The 23032-nt window shown below is 43.3% G+C and overlaps 1 protein-coding gene and 1 pseudogene across 2 annotated transcripts in view; one reads left to right on the forward strand and one right to left on the reverse strand.

The window, feature by feature from the left end:
• The window catches only part of TMEM135 (transmembrane protein 135), a 312520-nt gene extending 309810 nt beyond the window's left edge, over nucleotides 1-2710 (reverse strand). Inside the window, exon 1 of one of the 2 annotated variants that reach the window (XM_061406022.1) lies at nucleotides 2357-2710. In XM_061406022.1, coding sequence (XP_061262006.1) covers nucleotides 2357-2497 — 141 coding nt within the window. In that variant the 5' untranslated portion in view covers nucleotides 2498-2710. The remainder of the gene's footprint in view (nucleotides 1-2356) is intronic. The other variant, XM_061406023.1, reaches the window with a different exon arrangement.
• A 6-nt stretch (nucleotides 2711-2716) lies between these two features.
• Nucleotides 2717-5590, forward strand: LOC133240928 (cofilin-2-like; annotated as a pseudogene).
• The last annotated feature ends 17442 nt before the right edge of the window (nucleotides 5591-23032 follow it).

The following is a 23032-nucleotide window of genomic DNA, read 5'->3' on the forward strand; positions in this document are numbered from 1 at the left end:
TTATTCAAGACCTATTATGAACTAGAAAATGTGATAGTCTTCAGTGTATTACTTCACTTAATTCTCACAGAAGGAGTCAAAACAACTTGCACAAAGTCAAACAGTGAGTGAGTCAGTTGAGATTCAAAATCAGAAGCGGCTGATAGCCTTTAAAAGCCCGTTGCTTCCCCCGCACTGCCTTGTGGCACCTGGATTACACATTTAAACAACTGCCCAACATGGACAAAGAACAAAATGCTGCTATATGGTCTAAGAGCCCCAGCCACCTATATAAATACAACAAACAAAACTGTAATGAAATAACACTTATCCATACCACCTGTGGTGCCCTCTCTCTCTTTTTTTTTTCCTATTCTTTTCTATTTCACTTAAAATAACATACTGGTCAGTTCCCACTAATTTTACTTCACAACCACTCATGAATAGCAACCCAAACTTTGAGTTACCCAGCTATATTCCAAACACAGATACAAGATCAAATAAGATCAAGAATTTGTTTTCAAGAAGTATTTAACCTAGCTGGAGAGAGAATAAAAAAACACAAACTTCTCTTGACACTTTTGCCCCTACCCCACCTGCTGGCATAGAAGAACCTATGTTTCTGTTGCTCCCTTGAACTAGTCATCATGGAACAACACCAATAAATTATCTAGGCTGTAAATATGAAAAATATCAGGCATTCAACAAATCATTGTTGAATGAATGAGGCACAATAAAAGTGCTATGGATTTTCAGAGAGAGAAAGTACATACCCTAGACTCTCCCCATATAACTTCATAATCCTATAAGGGAATGAAAAATCTCTGAATATGCCAAAAGCTCAATCATGTTTGTAGATATCCTTTTTTTTTTTTAAATAAATGAGCTATAGACTAGCGACTATTCAAGTAGAAAAGCAGAAAAACATGTATCTTTGCCAAAGAAAATCAAGGAAGATATTAATTGCTCTAATGATAAGTGTATTATCAGCCTCTGCTCCAGATCCTTACTATTCAAAGTGTGACTCTTGGTCCAGAAGCATTAATATCATCTGGGAGTTTGTCAGAAATGTAGAATTTCAGGCTCCACCAAGATCTACTGAATCAGAAGCCCCATTTTAACATGCTCCCCCAGCAGACTCCTAACACGCGTTAAAGTTTTAAAAGCACCAGTGAATATGATACAAATGAAACTGGCTTCTGCAAGCTCAGAGAAAGTTACCATCTTCTCCTCGGTTATCTCTGTAATAAATAATCAGACTTCTGAAGAAGTTCTACAGCTATGGCCATGACACACCTTCAGGAATATGAGGGTATAAATCTAAATTGTTACTCAATGAGAAGAACTGACCATCCACTGACTACTGACTAGAACTTTTAGGAAACATACAAAAAAATATACCTCTGCCTTCTTAGGACATAGACTCTATTCGGCAAGAAAGTAAGACAATAAACTTAAATAACCAAAGTGATCTTAGTTAATTAAAGATTAAAGAAATTAAAGATTAAAGAAATCTTTAATACAAAGGATGAGATTACGGGGGGGGGGGGGGGCGGGTGGAGAGAGATGCTGGTTAGAACATTCAAGAACAAACTAACAACTCTCAGTGATACATACACATATTTTCAAATAGTCTCTATTTAAAGCTCCAAATTTAGATTGCCCTACCTGTAAAGCTGTGGAATAAAGGACCTACAAGTGGCATACAGTCAGATCTCCTAGACACTTTCACTGACTCACAGACTGGAACCACCTTACAACACCAAGCAAAATCTCAACCTGGAGACCACTTTGTGAACTTGCAAAAACACTTTGCAAAAACCTTCAAGCCACAATCCTGTCATTCCCAAACTGACACAAGATCTAAGGTCATGGGGACCTGATGTCAAATATGCCCTAAAAAAAAAAAAAAAAAACCTGGGGGGTGGGGGTGGGGTGAGAGGAACGCCAAAACAGAGGGAATTAGATGAGGAATGATTGCAGGCCATTTCTCATCCCCTAGCTGACCTACGAAGACCTCTCCATCACAAGGCAGGAGAGAGGAAAAGCAACGCAGGTGTGTGCATTCACAGTTTGAAGTGGCCCCCAAACTTAATCCTGAAGTTGAGAAGACATCCTCTCCTCCAACAGCAGACGTTCAGATGACAGCTCAACCTCTAACTCCCTTCCCCCTTCTTCTGTCCCAGCTGGATTTAGGGTATCAGCCCCTCGCGATCTCCCCCCTCCCCAAGCCCACCCACTCCTGCCACCCCCCCCCCAAAACACCCCTGATCGCTCCCAAGGAGAGGCTGACAAGACAGCGAGTGCCCCGAGCCCGCCTCCCAGGAGCCCACCGCGCACACCGCCCTCGGCCTGGGGGAGGGCTGACGGCGCTCACCAAGTACAGGGGTGCATAGATCTTCAGGGACTCCTCCAGGGCGCCCCTGGTGATGTGCAGGAAAGAGAGCCAGCAGGACGGCTGCCAAGTGTGGCCGATTTCGTAGCAGTTGTGAGGGATGGACTTGCTGAGCGCCGCCATGACGAGGAGCCGCGCGCGTGGGCCGGGAGGGACTGAGCCGGCGCTCGCAAGGGAGGAAGCGGGGAGGGCAGCGCGCGCCCAGCCGCGGCGGACCAGCCGGGGCCGGCCCGGGGGGAGGCGCGGAAAAGAGGGAAAAGGTAACGCGAGCGGGGTTACTCTGGGCCAAAGTCCTCGGATGTTGGGCGCTCAGCGTATGGCAGCTCGAGGGGGCGGGGCGCGCAGCCGGGGAGGCGGGGAGAGGCGGAGCGTGCGCGCCCCCGCCGGCGCCCCCCGGCCAAGAGCGCCCCAGAGCGGCGCGCGCCGCCAACGGGGGTAGAGAGAGCGCCGCTCGGCGACGCGCCGGCCGCCCGCCTCCTCACGGCCCGCGCCGCGCGCGCCCTGACAGATTCGCCCCAGTGGGCGCGTTGGGTCACTGTGTACTCCAGCCTCGGTCCTCTCAAAGCCCAGCCAAGCAGAATCGAGAGCAGTGGAAGAAATGGATGAAATGTCTTTGTTGGGAGCTGGTGGAGGAAGACGGTTGTCAGAGGCGAACCCAGACAACCATCCTCCTCAGAACGGCCAGCTCCCCTTCCCTGGAGCGCCAGGTAGTAAATAGCTGAGGCTGTCTGCTGGTTGGGACCCAGCAGCGCCCTCGATGACTCGGCTTTCTAAGCTCTGCGGTGCCTGAGAAGGCTCAACAAATTTGCTAGTTGTGCACTTTCCCTTCTTGTAAGGGAAAGGCTAGTAGGTCTTTGTCTCCAAACTCTGGGCCACTGAGCCAGCCATTGTATCTACAGCACCGTCACAGGTACGCATCCGCCAAGTTTGTAACCCAGCAAGGACTCACTTGCCCCAGGCGCAGAAAGCCAGGCCAGAGCAAACACAGCAGATGTTTGCAGCAAAGGAAGGGTTTATTGCAGGGTACAGGGAGATTGTGAAGGACAGGGAAGCCTAGCGTGCTGTAGCCCTTGGGGTCACAAAGAGTCAGACACGACTGAACAACCACCACCACCAAGCAAGGGCGTGAGAGAGACTGACTTCTTGACAAGCCTCAGATCCGCTCCCACTTTGTCTGTGAGTTAGGGGTTTCTTAAAAAGGGAAAACAGAGACTAGGATGAATCATCTTGTGACTTTTTTTTATCGTAGTTCTGGAAATCAGGATGTCTTGGATTCTCAGGTCAGGTGGCCCATGGCTTGGGGGTCTGTGAGCTCATCTTGTTGTGGAGAAACAGGCTGAGTTTGTACATTAATGATGTTATCTGTAATAGCTAGCTGTTTTAGTATATTAGCAATGGCATCAGCAACAGCAATTTTAGTCATCTGACTAGTTGATTACTATTCACTTAGCACAGGATTGAGGTTGTAGGAGGGTGAGAAAGGAAATTAAGTTTTAGATAGCGAGATTAATCATAAACTGGGGAAGGGAACTCGATTTTAGGGGGACTATGCTTCAAATCGTACACCTAGTAGAGGCAGCCATGGTCTTAGAACTGATGCCTGGCTAGAGGGCTGCCAACAGTTGGCATGACAAGGAACCTGTGTGGCCCATGAGACTTATAAACTCTGTAAGAGTCAGTTTCCTCACACATAACTTTCCATGTTCCCTGGATTTTCAAATTCTAAGTGTCTTAAAGCAGGAGCTTGTCATTAGACTGTTAAATACTATTACTTTTATATACAGCCCTTTAGACAAATCCCATTCGAATCTAGTCTTCATGTATTCATTCTGTAATATTTACTGAGCACATACTATTTTCAGGCAGGCTTCCCAGGTGGCTCCGTGGCAGAGAATCTGCCAGCAGGAAACGCGGATTTAATCCCTGGGTCAAGAAGATCCCCTGGAGTAGGAAATGGTAACCTGCTCCAGTATACTTGTCTAGAAAATTCAAAAGACAAAGGAGCTAGCAAGCTGCACTCCATGGGGTCACAAAGAGTGAGACACGGCTGAGCACACACACACATTATTTTCAGACACTATTCTAAGCTCGGTAGATTCGGCTGTGAACAAGAAAGATTTCCACCTACCTCTCCATCTCCTCCCAGTGCCATAGAGCTGGGGCCAGAGCTGGCATTGCAGCCCCAGGCACTATGACTTCTGGAGTTACAGTGAATGATGAAGTCACCAAAGGTTTTAATGATAAGAAAATAAATATTCTACACAAAAGAAGATGAAAGAAAGTTCTGTTTAAATGATGAGGAAAAACAAATAATTATAATAGAGGAAGCAAAACTGATCTTAACAAATGACACCAGTGATACCACGGAGGACCCCTACACATTTTGTTATGAAGTTGCTACCTCTGAAGGATTACCAGTTTGCTATGTATGATGCCATATAAACAACAAAAAAGTCTAAGAATACCTAGTATTGATCTATTGATGCCATATACACAACAAAAAAGACTGGGCTTCTAAGAGTGCACCTTTTAAAAACAAGATGATTTATGCTAGCTCTAAAGAGGCCATTAAAAAGAAATCTACATATATTAAATGTGAAGTGAAGTGAAGTGAAGTCGCTCAATCATGTCCAGCTCTTTGCGACCCCATGGACTGTAACCCACCAGGCTCCTCCATCCATGGGATTCTCCAGGCAAGAACACTGGAGTGGGTTGCCATTTCCTTCTCCAGGGGATCTTCCTGACTCAGGGATCGAACCCAGGTCTCCTGCATTGAAAGCAGAGGCTTTAACCTCTGAGCCACCAGGGAAGCCCATATTAAATATGAGTGACATGTAAATGGAAGGGATGAAATTGAGGAGCATTTGTCACTTGGAGAGAAATTGGGAAACATTATAGTTGTCTCACCTGAAGGAAAACTCATAAAATGACAGTCGAATACCATCTTGAGTGTTAAGCAGCTTCCATTTCTACAGCTCAGTCAGTTGGAATAGTGTTAGATTTTGTTTTTCTTTTTCCTCTTCCCCAATGGAGAAATTGAAGTTGGTGATGGACAGGGAAGCCTGGCGTGCTGCAGTCCATGGGGTTGCAAAAAGTCGGACATGACTGAACAACTAAACTGAACTGAACTTCCCCAGTGGGCCCTTTCAAAACAATAAATGAAGGAAATATCATTCATTTAAGCAACATATCAAAGATTGCCATTAGACTGTTTAATACCATTACTTTTATGCACAACTCAAGAAATGCCTTCCCATATATTTTAAACAAAACAACTAGTTACCTGAAAACTAAGTTATAAGAAAGCCAAACAAGATAAGATAGCTATGCTAATAATATATTGATAGTATAAACTGAGATAATAAAAGTACTCAGATTGAAAGTCCAGAGTTACAGTGGTAGAAAAGATAAACGTTGGTCTCTCTCTCAGACCAACATAGACAGTCTTAGTCTAAGATGGTGGCTCTATATCCATCAGGGATCCCAAACTCCTTCTGACAGATTGTTCTGCAAACTGTTACCTGTGATTTCCATCCTAACTTGTAAGTTGGCCACTTCACCTTGAGCCATGACATCCACATGCTAGAGAGGAAGACCAGCCAAAGAGGAACAGAGGACATAACTTCCTCTTAAGTAAACTTCACAGTAGATCTATGCAAACCACTTCTCCTTACAAACATTGCGCAAAGTTTGTCTCATGGCCACACTTAGTTTCAAGAGAGACTGGGAAATATAACCTTTTTTATTGGTTGGACAAATGCCCAGCTAACATTTGGGGTTTCATTACTGAGCAAAATGAAAAGCACAGATACTGGGGGCAACCAGAAGTGTCGGCTGTAGTTCCACACCTCTGGCTGCCCAAATATCTGGGAACATCCTTTTCCTCAGATAACAATAACCTCTCCTTCTCAAGGGGTACAACCTAAATTCCTATGCATTTACCCCATCTTATTCAATATCCGGGATCTTCTGTAGGAACAAATACACTCTCACATTCAAGTTATCTCCCTCTTTAACATAGCCAGTACACAATGATAGGATAGGAACAGGATAATCACAGTTTTGTTTTGTTTTGTTTAAATCTCTAGTTCAAAATATTAGAGGCTTATGGATTACCTTGGTGGTGCAGTGGATAAGAATCCACGTGCCAATGCAAGGGGCCCTGGGTTTGATCCCTGGTTCAGGAAGATTCCACATGCTGTAGAACAGTTAAGCCTGTGCCCCACGACTACTGAGCCTGTGTGCCGCCACTACTGAAGCCCACGCACCTAAAGCCCGTGCTCCCCAGCAAGAGAAGCCACTGCAATGAGAAGCCCACGCTCGGCAACCAAGAGTAGCCTCCGCACACCGCAACCAGAGAAAGGCTGCACAAAACAATGAAAACACAGTGCAACCGAAAAGAAACAAACAAATTAATTTAAAAAAAATTTAAGAGTATAAGAAAGACAGCATAAACTTGTCCGTGGAAATTAAAGGACTGATCACACAGACTTATCCTACTTAATTTCAATAATCCATCCCTGAAAATCTGATGGTCCTCAAGCAAAGGCTGAATGGGAAACCTATTATCAAATGGGAAAAAATAAAATATGTTATGCGTCAACCCTGAAATTCCTAACACATATTTAAAATAAAGTGAAATGCCAATTATGAGCAACAAAGTGTTGAGTTAGGATGTATAATACTTAAAGCATAGCATTTTCATCACCAAACAAGGAATACAGTCACTAATTATCAGTTGCTTCTGAATGTAATAGAACCTGTAGTTTGCATGCATAATGATAAGCATTATGTTTACAATGTGGCACAGCAAATACCGACCAAGAAATAAGGACATATTTAAAATTACAATTAAAAGCTTGCAATTTCTCTTAATGAACTGTTAAATGGAGACTTGAAGCTTAAAAGATATTTGAAAAGAGAAGAACACAGTTATTGTTGTCACAGATGCCAAGAATGACAGTGCTAATGAGGGCTTCCCTGGTGGCTCAGATGGTAAAGAATCTGCCTGCAGTGCAGGAGACCCAGGTTCAGTCCCTGGTCGGGAAGATCTCCTGGAGGAGGGAATGGCAATCCACTCCAGTATTCTTGCCTGGAGAACCCCATGAACAGAGGGCCACAGTTCATGGGTCACAGAGAGTCGGACACAACTGAGCGGCTAACACTTTCATACTTTCACAGGGAGTTGGATGGTGAATGGGAAATTTCAGTCAAACTCTCAGATCAAAGAAATGCAAAGGGTATTCTAATAAATCTAAGGGAGAATGATCTCTGCTTTAGGATTAGAAAAAATACAAAAAGGAGTAGTTTACATTTGTAATCTTTTGTATGGATTACAGTACCTGACTACTGGAAAAACCATAGCTTTGACTATACCGACCTTTGTAAGCAAAATAATGTCTTTGTTTTTGCATATGCTATCTAGGTTTGTCATAGCTTTTCTTCCAAGGAGCAAGCATCTTTTAATTTCTTGACTGCAGTCACCATCTGCAGTTATTTTGGAGCCCAAGAAAAGAAAGTCTGTCACTGTTTCCATTGTTTCCCCATCTATTTGCCATGAAGTGATAGGACTGGATGCCGTGATCTTAGTTTTTTGAATGTCGAGTTTTAAACCAGCTTTTTCACTCTCCTCTTTCACTCTGATCAAGAGGCTCTTTAGTACCTCTTTGGTTTCTGCCATAAGGGTGGTGTCATCTGCATATCTGAGGTTATTGATATTTCTCCTAGCAATCTTGATTCCAGCTTGTGCTTCATTCTGCCCAGCATTTTGCATAGTGTACTCTGCATATAAGTTAAATAAGCAGGGTGACTGACAAGATACAGCCTTGAAGTACTCCTTTCCAATAATTTGGAACCAGTCTGTTGTTCCATGTCCAGTTCTAACTGTTGCTTCTTGACCTGCATACGGGTTTCTCAGGAGGCAGGTCAGGTGGTCTGGTATTCCCATCTCTTGAAGAATTTTCCACAGTTTGTTGTGATCCATTCAGTCAAAGGCTTTAGTGTAGTCAATGAAGCAGAGTAGATTTTTTTTTTTTAATCCTCTTGCTTTTTCTATGATCCAACGGATGTTGGCAATTTGATCTCTGGTTCCTGTGCCTTTTCTAAATCTAGCTTATACATTCAGAAGTTCACAGTTCACGTACTATTGAAGCCTAGCTTGTAGGATTTTGAGCGTTACTTTGCTAACATGTGAAATGAGAGCAATTGTGCAGTAGTTTGAACATTCTTTGGTATTGCTCTTCTTTGGGATTGGAATGAAAACTGACCTTTTCCAGTCCTGTAGCCACTGCTGAGTTTTCCAAATTTGCTGGCATATTGAGTGTAGCACTTTCACAGCATCATCAAGTTCAACACCTATCTTGAAACAGCTCAGTGGGAATTCCATTACCTCCACTAGCTTTGTTTGTAGTGATGCTTTCTAAGGCCCACTTGACTTCACACTACAGGATGCCTGGCTCTAGGTGATTGATCACACCATCATGGTTATTGGATCATTAAGATCTTTTTGTATAGTTCTTCTGTGTATTCTTACAACCTCTTCTTAATTTCTTCTGCTTCTGTTAGGTCCATACCATTTCTGTCCTTTATTGAGCCCATCTTTGCATGAAATATTCCCTTGGTGTCTCTAATTTTCTTGAGGACATCTCTAGTCCTTCCCATTGTTGTTGACCATAACGAGATTCAAACAATTGTTTGTTCTGGGATTTAGCTACATCCTGTGTCCTTCCTTAATGTGTGTGGTTAGTCACTCAGTCATGTTTGACTCTTTGTGACCCCATAGACTGCAGCCTTCCAGGCTCCTCTGTCCATGGGGATTCCCTAGGCAAGAATAATGGAGTGGGTTTTCATACCCTCCTCCAAGGAATCTTCCCAATCCAGGGATCAAACCCAGGTCTCCCGCTTTGCAGGTGGATTCTTTACCCACTGAGCCACCAGGGAAGCCCAAGAATACTGGAGTGAGTAGCCTATCCCTTCTCCAGAGGATCTTCCTGGCCCAGGATTTGAACCAGGGGTCTCCCACATTGCAGGCAGATTCTTTACCAGCTTGAGCTACCTGGGAAGCCCCGTCCTTCCTTAATAAGGTGCCTCTTTTTCTAAATTTTCACAAGTACTTTAAAAACCTATGCATGAACCAGCATTTTGCTTCTGTTTGTGAAAATTCTACTGCTTTTCTTTAAACACTGTTTTTTTTTTAATTTAAATTTATTTATTTTACTTAGAGGTTAATTCTTTATAATATTGTATTGGTTTTGCCATACATCAACATGAATCTGCCACGGGTGTATGCGTGTTCCCCATCCTGAACCCCTCTCCCACCACCCTTCCTGTACCATCCCTCTGGATCATCCCAGTGCACTAGCCCCAAGCATCCTGTATCCTGCATCGAACCTGGACTGGCAATTCGTTTCTTATGTGATATTATACATGTTTCAATGCCATTCTCCCAAATCATCCCACCCTCCCTCTCCCACAGAGTCCAAAAGACTGTTCTATACATCTGTGTCTCTTTTGCTGTCTCATATACAGGGTTATCATTACCATCTTTCTAAATTCCATATATATGCGTTAGTATACTGTATTGGTGTTTTTCTTTCTGGCTTACTTCACTCTGTATAATAGGCTCCAGTTTCATCCACCTCATTAGAACTGATTCAAATGTATTCTTTTTAATGGCTGAGTAATACTCCATTGTGTATATGTACCACTGCTTTCTTATCCATTCATCTGCTGATGGACATCTAGGTTGCTTCCATGTCCTGGCTATTATAAACAGCACTGCGATGAACATTGGGGTACACATGTCTCTTTCAATTCTGGTTTCCTCAGTGTTTATGCCCAGCAGTGGAATTGCTGGGTCATAAGACAGTTCTATTTCCAGTTTTTTAAGGAATCTCCACACTGTTCTCCATAGTGGCTGTACTAGTTTGCATTCCCACCAACAGTGTAAGAGGGTTCCTTTTTCTCCACACCCTCTCCAGCATTTATTGCTTGTAGACTTTGGATCGCAGCCATTCTGTCTGGCGTGAAATGACACCTCATTGTGGTTTTGATTTGCATTTCTCTGATAATGAGTGATGTTGAGCATCTATGTATTTGTTAGCCATCTGCATGTCTTCTTTGGAGAAATGTCTATTTAGTTCTTTGGCCCACTTTTTGATTGGGTCATTTATTTTTCTGGAATTGAGCTGCAGGAGTTGCTTGTATATTTTTGAGATTAGTTGTTTGTCAGTTGCTTCAACGTTTTTTGAAACTCTGGTACTTAAAAACCTACAAGTGCTTTGAAGGGTAAGGACACTGCTCTTTTACTTACGTTTTATACCACTGTATTGCTTAATGTTTTCCCACTTAGTGTACATTATACTTGCATTCCAACACTTCCTTTTCTTGATACGTTTATTTTAGGTTTATTTTAGGTCATGAGTGCTAATGGTTCTAAATCTTTAATGTCCAAAAAAGGCTTTATTTTCACTCTCCCTCAAAACCACTGATAATCTGCTTATGAATGGAGTTGTAGATTCACAATAAATTTTCCCTCAGTGTTTAAAAAAAAATTTGCATTGTTTGCTTGTATAGAATTTGCTAATCAGATACCCAGGGTTATTTGAACCCCCTTCCTTTGTAGTTCATCTTTCTACTCTGGTAGTTTTAGCATTTTCTCTTTATGACTGATATTTTACCATCAGTTTCAGTCGTGTTTCTTTATTTCATTTTTTTGCATTATTCTGCTAGAATTTCATGAACTTTCTTAATCTGAAGTGTCATGTCTTTTTGTTTCAGGTCTAGAAATTAAAGAATCACATATCCTCTGTTCCAAGGAAATCTCCTGAAAGTTCTATCAAGCCAGAGTTTTTTTAACTTGAGGTCTTTGGATAGAATTCAGGGGAGTCCATGTAATTAGATGAAAAACCTATTATGTTTTAATTTTCACTAGCCTCTAACTGAAATAAATTATTTTATTTTGAATAAAATAAAAAATAAATAAATAAAAATAGAAATAAATTGTTCTATTTGCATATAGGCAACAAAATACATTAATGCACCAAAATGCAGTATCTGTGACATTGTCACCAACAGAAATCACAGATGTTATCATATTATGTTACAACTGAGGCAGATATCTCAAAAACAATAATAAGCTGCCTATCATGCAGAGTACATCATGAGAAATGCTGGACTGGGAGAAATACAAGTTAGAATCAAGATTGCTGGGAGAAATATCAATAACCTCAGATATGCAGATGACACCACCCTTATGGCAGAAAGTGAAGAGGAACTAAAGAGCCTCTTGATGAAAGTGAAAGTGGAGAGTGAAAAAGTTGGCTTAAAGCTCAACATTCAGAAAACGAAGATCATGGCATCCGGTCCCATCACTTCATGGGAAATAGATGGGGAAACAGTGGAAACAGTGTCAGACTTTATAATTCTGGGCTCCAAAATCACTACAGATTGTGACTGCAGCCATGAAATTAAAAGACGCTTACTCCTTGGAAGAAAAGTTATGACCAACCTAGATAGCATATTCAAAAGCAGAGACATTACTTTGCCAACAAAAGTCCATCTAGTCAAAAGTCCATCTAGTCAAGGCTATGGTTTTTCCTGTGGTCATGTATGGATGTGAGAGTTGGACTGTGAAGAAGGCTGAGTGCCGAAGAATTGATGCTTTTGAACTGTGGTGTTGGAGAAGACTCTTGAGAGTCCCTTGGACTGCAAGGAGATCCAATCAGTCCATTCTGAAGGAGATCAGCCCTGGGATTTCTTTGGAAGGAATGATGCTGAAGCTGAAACTCCAGTACTTTGGCCACCTCATGCGAAGAGTTGACTCATTGGAAAAGACTCTGATGCTGGGAGGGATTGGGGGCAGGAGGAGAAGGGGACGACAGAGGAGGAGATGGCTGGATGGCATCACCAACTCGATGGACGTGAGTCTGAGTGAACTCCTGGAGTTGGTGATGGACAGGGAGGCCTGGTGTGCTGCGATTCATGGGGTTGCAAAGAGTCGGACATGACTGAGCGACTGATCTGATCTGATCATGTCTTATTGGGCTTCCCTTGTGGCTCAGCTGGTAAAGAATCCACCTGCAATGCGAGAGACCTGGGTTCGATTTCTGGGTTGGAAAGATCCCCTGGAGAAGAGAAAGGCTCCCCACTCCAGTATTCTGGCCTGGAGAATCTGATGGACCATATAGTCCATGGGGGTCACAAAGAGTGGGACATGACAGAGCTACTTTCCCACGTTCACATCATGTCTTATTATTGGATTTGCTAACATGTTAACACATCATGAAATACTAATATTTTGATAACTGCATTTCAATATAGTTGATTTCTTATGTAATTTTGTATACTTTATTTTATGCATTTGAAGGCATTAATCTGGTCTGTACGTTTGTGTTCCCCTAAAATTCATATGTTGAAATTCTAATGCCCAGTGTGATAGGAGGTAGGGGGTAGGGAGGTGCTTAGGTCGTGAGGATGGAGCCTTCATAAATGGAATTTGTTGTGGTTGTTGCTTAGTTGCTCTGTTGTGTCTGAGTCTTTGTGACCCCATGGACTAGAGCCCACCAGGCCCCTCTGTCCTTGGGATTTCCCAGGCGAGAATACTGGAATGGGTTGCTATTTCCTTTTCCAGGGGATCTTTCCAACTCAGGGATTGGACCCCCGTCTCCTGCATTGGCAGGCAGATTCTTTACCAGGAAGCCACCATAAATGGGATTAGTGCCCTTGTAATAGAAGCCCCAGGGAGCTCTCTCTCACCCCTTCCATCCTGTGAGGGATAGCAAGAGTACTGGCTGTGGACCAGGAAAATAGCCCTCAACAAGATGCGACCATGCCAACACCTCAATCTTAGGCTGCTGAGCCTCCAGAATTGTGAGAAATAAATTTCTGTTGTTATAAGCTCTCCAGTCTGTGGTATTTGTTATAGCAGCCAGACAGGACTTAAGACAGAAGGGCTTCCACAGTCTTCACTAAACTGCTAAAGAGAGATCCAAGGCACAAAACATTTTCAAAACACCTGCATTTGACTGATGATAAAACCTCTGTAACCTCAAGGCCTCTTATCTTTCCTGTCAGTTTCAATTATTTTCTATCTCTTCATCACTTTGATTAGATCAGAGAGAACCGGAAGGCCCCCCCATCGGGGCAGCATGTGACAAAGAACAAGAACTTTTGGATGGCGGAAGCCTCAGCCTACCGCTCTGGTTTCCACTTGATCATGGCTTCTGCTTCAAAGAAACTTCCTTCTGTTTCTGAGTATTCACTAACCTGTTTTTTTTTAATCAGCCTTTCAATTTTGGTGAGGGAGGGAGAAATGACAGGTATGCATTCCATCTGCATCTTAAAGTTGGGAATGAGCTCAGACGCTTAGTCATATCCAACTCTTTGCGACTCCATGGACTGTATAGCCTGCCAGGTTCCTCTGTCCATGGAATTCCCAGGCAAGAATACCGGAGTTGGTTGCCATTTCTTCCTCCAGGGGATCTTCTCCACCCAGGGATCGAACCCCAGTCTCTTGTATCTCCTGCATTAGAGGGCCGATTCTTTACCACTAGCGCCTCCTGGGAAGCCCTAAATTTGGGAAGCATGTATTAATTTTGCATTTAGAAAATAAGAGAAAAGACACGGTGCTACATTCTTTTCCCTTCTAGTGAGCTTTTTTTTTTTACAGTATATAATATTATAATATGGGAAATAGATGGGGAAACAGTGGAAACAGTGTCAGACTTTATTTTTTGGGGATTCAAAATCACTGCAGATGGTGACCGCAGTCATGAAATTAAAAGACGCTTACTCCTTGGAAGAAAAGTTATGACCAACCTAGACAGCATATTCAAAAGCAGAGACATTACTTTGCCAACAAAGGTACGTCTAGTCAAGGCTATGGTTTTTCCTGTGGTCGTGTGTGGATGTGAGAGTTGGACTGTGAAGAAGGCTGAGCGCCGAAGAATTGATGCTTTTGAACTGTGGTGTTGGAGAAGACTCTTGAGAATCCCTTGGACTGCAAGGAGATCCAACCAGTCCATTCTGAAGGAGATCAGCCCTGGGATTTCTTTGGAAGGAATGATGCTAAAGCTGAAATTCCAGTAGTTTGGCCACCTCATGCGAAGAGTTGACTCATTGGAAAAGACTCTGATGCTGGGAGGGATTGGGGGCAAGAGGAAAAGGGGACGCCAGAGGATGAGATGGTTGGATGGTGTCACCGACTCGATGGACGTGAGCCTGAGTGAACTCTGGGAGTTGGTGATGGACAGGGAGGCCTGGTGTGCTGCGATTCATGGGGTCGCAAAGAGTCGGACACGACTGAATGACTGAACTGAACTGAACTGAATATTGTAATAATAAGTGATATTTTACAAATGAGAAGACTTAGATCAGTACAGGATAATCATTGATTCAAAGTCAGGTAACTCGTTAATAACAGGACTGGGTCTAAAACTCAGGTCACAGCTTCTTCTCTAGAGTCTACTCTTTTGAGCTATCTTGGGAGAGTTCTCTTTCCTTTCCAGGAGCTGATGGTGCTGATATTATAAACCACAGTCTAGAAAAATCATTGTGTTATTTATTTGTTATTGTACATGTGCTTCTCTCTGACAAGGATATTTTTAGTCAATCGGGTCAACTAATATTTTTGAACACTTGATGTCTGCCAGGTGCTAAGCTGGGTGCCAGGCATACAACAATGAATGAGATTAATCCCAACCACAAGGAATTTACTGACAGTGTCCATAAGAAGGCTAGGCATCAAATGGGCATTGAATTCCTCTCCCCTTCTTTGGTGACCTTCTTTTCATCAAAGATCAGATTCAAGTGCATCTTCTCTTTGAAGCTTTCTGGGCAGAGTTAGTTATTTTCTGTGCTTCTATTATGCATGACTCACCACTGTGTTATCAACTGAGAACAGACTTTTATTTTAATACTTTAGTTAGCAGTGTTTCCTGCCACTCCTCTCACCCGCGCTTCCCAACTGGGTGGTAAAGAACTCAAGGGCAGGCTTTTTCATTCATCTGTTTTTTTTTTTTTTAACTTTTGACCACACCCTTCAGCATATGGGACCATAGATCCCTGACTAGGGATCAAACCCACACCCCCTACGTTGGAAGGCAGAGTCTTAACCACGGAGCCACCAGGAAAGTCCCCCTACTCATCTTGATAGCAGCTTCAGGACCTAGCACAGTGCCTGGCACATAGGCAATAAGTATTTGAATAAATGCAACTGATCCTGAGAGAAAAGAATGGAAAGTTCCATTTCTGTACACTGTATATCCACTTGTGGTTTTGTAATTTAAAATGGCTTTCCCTATTTTAATGATTTTAACTTTATGACTGGCAAAAATCCATTTCTCTTATTTGAACTAGTGGCCGGTACAAATGGAAAGAGATGTAAGCGTTTGCCAGCTGTTATTAATTATACTTAAAGCCTATTCAAAAATATTGAGAAAATCCATCTTTTGCTCCAGTTTATCTGAGTTGACAATCTCCACAACCTAAACCCACTAAAATCCACACCTCCAAATTCATTTAATTCTGCTTGACCTATGACTACAGAAATTGAGTCCCTAAAGAGTCTCAATTTCACAATTTGGCTAACTCTAATTCTTTAACCTTTATAAAATTCTTTTTGAATGACTGTTGACAAGCCAGGTATCTAAGTTGCAAGAAAAAGAAATCAAAATTAGTTCCATATTTATGTGGGGAGGAAAAGGGCTGTGGTCCCTGGAAGGAGGAAACAGTTTCCCTTCTTAGAGCTTGACTACCTTAGAGTTAGATGCTTGGGAAAATCCATAATCTCCAGGGGTAAACAGCCACGTGATCTTTGTAACCAGAGTCCTAACATAGAATGGGCAGAGATTTTTTGAAGGCCAGGATGGGGAGAGTGGCTTGAATGTTGTAATTTCAGATCTTCAAGGAGTTTTTTCAAGGGTAGTTTTGGTTTGGGGGGAATGATCTAAATGGACAAGGTTAAATTATACTGATGGGCTTCCAAGGTGGCTCACAGGTAAACAATCTGCCTGCAGTGCAAGAGACGGTGGGTTCAATCCCTGGGTGGGGAAGATCCCGTGAAGGCAGGCATGCAAGCCACTTCAGCATTCTTGTCTGGAGAATCCCAAGGACTGAGGAGCCTGGAGAGCTACAGTCCACGGGGTCGCAAACAGTCGGACACAACTGAAGTGCCTTAGCAAGATATTCTGTACTAAACCGGACCAATTTCTAAAATGGAAATTTGACAGCTCCAACTCCAGAAACCTAAACTTTTCTGCAGCATGGTATCAAAAGTTGCCTTGATTATGGGTGGAGATATATCTCTGCAGTTGAAGATGACTTTGGAGAAATATTTCCTTTAAGGTGTGGGTGTAAACTCCCTTAGCCTGTATGGGATTGTTTATTTTCATAGAGATGGCTTGTGCTTCCTGTTTAAGGAGTTTCTCACAGGAGACCAAGGAGTGAGGAGTTTGGGATGACAGGGAAGCTACAGTTCTGGGTTTTTACTCCATGTGAAGAAAAATGCCAGGAAAAGAAACGGGGACTGGTGGAAGCTTAGTACAAAAAGAGGGGCCTGTGATTATCTCACATGTGGTAATACTCAAACACAGACCCGGTGAATGTCGCCCTATAGGATCTTTTGCTCTGCTGAGATGATCTCTCAGAGGCTGCAGGAGCGGACCTGACCCCGAGAGCGGGGACGGCTGGAGTTTCCTCAGAGGAAGCGGACAGGAAACGGGGGTAGGAGGGGCAGCCCTGAGGCTGGAGGGTCTGCAGGGAGAAATGCGGTCTTCTCTGAGGCCTCTGCAGATGGGGGCCTGACTTTCGGTAGAGCGGACTCGCCAGAGGTCACTCCCACAGGGAGAAGACAAGCAGCCTGTGCCAGAGAGCCCAAGCCTGGGAACTAGGCAAGAAGGCACCTCCATGGCCCCCGACAGCCTGAGCTCCGGCTCTCTGCCTCCTAGCACGTTCAGAACTCACGGCCATTTTTAAATTCATGTTTTATCCTTCCTTTCTCTCTCTCTTTTTTTTTTGATATGGATCATTTTTTTTTTTAAGTCTTGATTGAATTTGTTACAGTATTGCTTCTGTTTTATGTTTTGGCTTCTTGGCCAAGACGCAAGTAGGGTCTTAACTCCCTGACCAGGGATTCAACCTGTGCCCCCTGCACTGGCAAGCAGAGTGTTGACCACTGGACTGCCGAGGAAGTCCCTAGCATACCTTTCTCTTATCCTGAATCTTTTAATCAAATTTTGTTAAACGTTGTAGCCTAGTCCTTGTCATGTGATGGGAAATGAAAGGAAGAATCTGTGTCCATCCTTGGGAACATTTGGTAAAGGGAAGAAGAGACTTCCCTTGAGGCCAGCATAACTGGTGGCTTCAATCGTGGGTTTGCAGGAGGTGAGAGGCGGCAGTCAGGGAGCTGTGATGAACAGTCTGGAAACACACCACTGCCCGGGGTTTGTGGAATATGGATTTGTGGAGCACATGAACCACTGGGAAGCGCAAAGACCTAGGTGTAGAGACGAACCTCGTGAATGATGAGACTGCCTGTCATCAGACACGAAGAACGTCTGAGCTACAGTAATTTGCACATTCCAAGGTAAACCTGACCTCATTTTTAATCATAGTCTGGTGAGGTCTCAGAGGCTAGGTATATGCATCTGGCATGCACTATAAAATAAACTCTGTATCTTAGTAACCTATTTAACATAAGGTTTGCAGAATATAAAAGTGAGCCTTAAAGGAATTCGCATCCAAATCTGTTGAAATCATAATCATCATGAGGTGTTTATCCATTTATTAGTAATCATGTACTGGATTCCACCACATGCCAAACAGCGTGGTAGAAATCAATGTGGATCCAATGAAATGTAGCTGGTATAAACTGCTTCTTCACGCTCAAGGTAGAACTAGGATTACATATTCAATTCTTCTAATTAAAGAGAAAAATGGCTTGACCCCCCTCCTGTGAGTTTAGTGTGGAATCTGGTGTCACTTCCTTAGGGCCATTTTCCCTTCTTCTAGATCAGGGGTCCCCAACCCCTGGGCCTCAGACCAGCACTGGTACAAGGCCTGTTAGAAACTGGGCCATACAGCAGGAAGTAAGCAGCTGGCAAATGACTGTAGCTTCATCTGCTGCTCCCCATCATTAGCATTACTGCCTGAACCATTTGCCTTTCCCCCACTACCCCCCCTGCAAGGAAAAATTGTCTTTCATGAAATGGATCTCAAGTTTGGGGACCACTGTTCTAGATCTTCTGGGAACCCTAGAGGGTGTACACTGTTCAATTAGGAAGTTCCTCTTCAGGTTAAGAAGAGCCATGGTATCTAAGCATCCAAGCTAGCCCATGATGCCTCAAAGAATTGCTGAAAGTTGGTCCCCCATTGTAGGCCAGGCACTGTCAGAGGCTGGTCCCATTCACTGCACAGGCCAGCATGTTACCTCCATGGAAGGTGACTTCGTAAGAGACTCCATTCCCTTAGTCAACAGAGAACAGCCCTCGCTAGATCTCCCAGGCGGTGGTATTTAGTGCTCAGTCCTTTTAATCACGCATAACCATCCTCCTTCCAGCCCCAACAGCAATTACATCATCGTAGTACTCAGACCAATTCAGGAGTCAGCCCTTCACAGACTGCAAAACCACGACAATTCTAGTACTGGGATCCCACCACAGGCCAGCGAACTTTCCTTTTCAACCATAAAAAATATGAAGTGCTATTTTCATTCCTCTCCCAAACAACAGACCCTTTCTTGTCCTCAGCTAAAGTGTCTGTGTAGGTAACCTCCAGGACCATCACTTTCCCGGCCACAATTTTCTATTGACGCCTGGACAACAAAAGCCCTTCCTTGGCAGTAGAATTTAGCTTGTTCTGGCCACCTCCTCTTCCTTGATGAGCAGACATTGTTCACCATTTTGATACTAAACTGACACACCTGCATGCCTTGGAGAAAAGGTTCCATGACCGCAATGATGAGTTTTAATGTTTCCCAAACATCTCTGATCCTAAGAGCTACTTATATTTTTTAAGGGTGTTTTAACAACTACCTAGTCATTTAATTTTTAATTTTTTTGGCCACACCATGCAGCATGTGGGATCTTAATTGCATGATCAGGAACTGAACCTGTGCCCCCAGGAGTGGAAGTATAGAGTCTTAACCACTGGACCTCCAGGGAAGTCCCCTAGGAACTACTTAATATAAATGAAAATACCCCAGGCTTTACTTTTGTAAATTCTGATCCAGTGGGCTTCCAGTTGGACCTAAAAATCTATATGTTTTCCAAGCCCTCTTATATGACAAAGAAGCCCATGTGAGAAAGGAATACCCGAGTTAATAAGGACCCACTCATATAGTATAGACCAATAGCTTCCAATGCAGAACAATGGAATCATCTGGGAAGCTTGTGCTCCACAAGAGATCCCTGGACTCACCTGGAAAATTTTTTTCACTTTTTAGTTGGAAAAATCTCAAACTTGACTTCCCAGGTAACTCAGTGGTAAAAAATCTACCTACCAAAGTAGCAGTTGCAGGTTCAATCCCTGGGTCAGGAAGATCCCCTGGAGAAGCAAATGGTAACCCACTGAAGTACTCTTGCTTGAAAAACCCCATGGATAGACGAGCCTGGTGGGCTACAGTCCATGGGGCCGGAAGAGATGGACATGACTTAGGGAAACAATAGCAACAATCTCAAACTTACAGAAAAGTTGCAAAAAGATCACAAATAACTTCACTTTGCTGAACCATACAAGTGTTGGTTGTTGATGTGGTGCCCTAGCATTCTTAGGAGAAGGCAATGGCACCCCACCCGAGCACTCTTGCCTGGAAAATCCCATGGACGGAGGAGCCTGGTAGGCTGCAGTCCATGGAGTCCCTGAGGGTCGGACACGACTGAGCGACTTTACTTTCACTTTTCACTTTCATGCATTGGAGAAGGAAATGGCAACCCACTCCAGTGTTCTTGCCTGGAGAATCCTAGGGACGGAGGAGCCTGGTGGGCTGCCGTCTATGGGGTCACACAGAGTCGGACACGACTGAAGTGACTTAGCAGCAGCACTCTTCAATTGGAGAAGGCGATGGCATCCCACTCCAGTACTTTTGCCTGGAAAATCCCATGGACAGAGGAGCCTGGTGGACTGCAGTCCATGGGGTCACTAAGGGTTGGACACGACTGAGCGACTTCCCTTTCACTTCTCACTTTCATGCATTGGAGAAGGAAATGGCAACCCACTCCAGTGTTCTTGCCTGGAGAATCCCAGGGACAGGGGAGCCTGGTGGGCTGCCGTCTATGGGGTCGCACAGAGTCAAATATGACTGAAGCGACTTAGCAGCAGCAGCAGCAGCAGCAGCACTGTTCAATACCTTTTTCTTTTAAAATTGTTTTCTTTTCTTTTCGGATACTTTATTCTTTCCTACAAACAAGGACATTCTACTATATAGCCAAAGAAAACCCATCAGAACAAGGAAATGTAATATCATTATGTGATATATAAATGTCATCTCTACTGCTCAGACCCCATTCAGGTTTTGCCATTTGATCATAAAACATCATTTAAAGTAAAAGAGAATGGAATCATGTACTGTATTTATGCCATGTCTCTTCAGTCTCCTTATTTTGCAAACAGTTTCTCAGATGCTCCTTGATTTTTATGACCTTGACATTTTAAAATCACAGTCCTTTTATTTTGTAGAATGACCCTCAGTTTGCTTGGCTGACGTTTTCTCGTGATTAGACTCGGGTTATGTGCCTGAGAAGGGAATATCATAGAAGTGATGTCACATTCTCATCGCATCTGATCAGGTGGTGTCTGACTTTGCCATGCCCCGTTGCCGGTATGGGTACTTTAATGACGTGTTTAAGATGGTGTCGGCCAAACTGTCCGCTATGAAGTCATTCTTTCTGTCTCTGTAATTAATAAGTTTTTAATGAGAGAGACCCTCAAGATTATGTAAATATCTGGTTCCTTATCAAAATTTCCAATTCAGTCAGTTCAGTTCAGTCTCTCAGTTGTGTCCGACTCTTTGCAACCCCATGAATCGCAGCACGCCAGGTCTTCCTGTCCATCACCAACTCCCGGAGTTCACTCAGACTCACACACATCGAGTCAGTGATGCCATCCAGCCATCTCATCCTCTGGCGTCCCCTTCTCCTCCTGCCCCCAATCCCTCCCAGCATCAGAGTCTTTTCCAATGAGTCAACTCTTCGCATGAGGTGGCCAAAGTACTGGAGTTTCAGCTTTAGCATCATTCCTTCCAAAGAAATCCCAGGGCTGATCTCCTTCAGAATGGACTTGTTGGATCTCCTTGCAGTCCAAGGGACTCTCAAGAGTCTTCTCCAACACCACAGTTCAAAAGCATCAATTCTTCAGCGCTCAGCTTTCTTCACAGTCCAACTCTCACATCCATACATGACCACTGGAAAAACCATAGCCTTGACTAGACGAACCTTTGTTGGCAAAGTAATGTCTCTGCTTTTGAATATGCTATCTAGGTTGGTCATAACTTTTCTTCCAAAGAGTAAGCGTCTTTTAATTTCATGGCTGCAATCCCATCTGCAGTGATTTTGGAGCCCCAAAAATAAAGTCTGACACTGTTTCCACTGTTTCCCCATCTATTTCCCATGAAGTGATGGGACCGGATGCCATGATCTTCATTTTCTGAATGTTGAACTTTAAGCCAACTTTTCACTCTCCTCTTTCACTTTCATCAAGAGGCTCTTTAGTTCCTCTTCACTTTCTGCCATAAGGGTGGTGTCATCTGCATATCTGAGGTTATTGATATTTCTCCCGGAAATCTTGATTCCAGCTTGTACTTCTTCCAGTCCAGCGTTTCTCATGATGTACTCTGCATATAAGTTAAATAAGCAGGGTGACAATATACAGCCTTGATGTACTCTTTTTCCTATTTGGAACCAGTCTGTTGTTCCATGTCCAGTTCTAACTGTTGCTTCCTGACCTGCATATAGGTTTCTCAAGAGGCAGGTCAGGTGGTCTGGGATTCCCATCTCTTTCAGAATTTTCCACAGTTTATTGTGATCCACACAGTCAAAGGCTTTGGCATAGTCAATAAAGCAGATTATTTATGTATTAATTTATGTCAGTATGTACTCATGGATTCTGATTTTATTCAATGAGCTGTATATAACCCACTACTATCCTTACTTATTTTGATGCTCCCATTGTCCCAGGTATGTCCAGTGAGAACTCCTTCAAGCTGGCTCAGGTGCTCTTCAGTCATTATTCTTTGACTTGTTTTTTTGGCACAATATGTCCAGGATCGCTTTTTACTTTCACCACGCCAGCACTGAAATCAGCCAATCCTGCAAAGAACTTTTAGAAATGGAGATGCTAAATCAAGATGCTCCTTGCTCCTGAGGTGTTGCTGTTTTCAAGCCCTTCAGGTAAACAGGGCTAAGGAACAGATATCTAGATAAACACACCCACTCCTGTATATTATACATGCACACCATTTAAACCTGTATTTATTTCTGTGTCTGTTTCTGTATTGAAAACTATGGGAGTTTCCAACTCTCATCCAACACCAGAAGATTCATTCTAGTTTTCTCCTGTTCCATATTTGTAACTCTGTGACAGAAAGAGACTTCCCAGTGATAAATACACTTATTTACTAATTTTTTCTTCTCCTAGACCCTAATACCCATGTGGATACTCTCCTCA

Source organism: Bos javanicus, chromosome 29 (assembly GCF_032452875.1).
Source record: "Bos javanicus breed banteng chromosome 29, ARS-OSU_banteng_1.0, whole genome shotgun sequence".
In the NCBI taxonomy this organism is placed as follows: domain Eukaryota; kingdom Metazoa; phylum Chordata; class Mammalia; order Artiodactyla; family Bovidae; genus Bos; species Bos javanicus.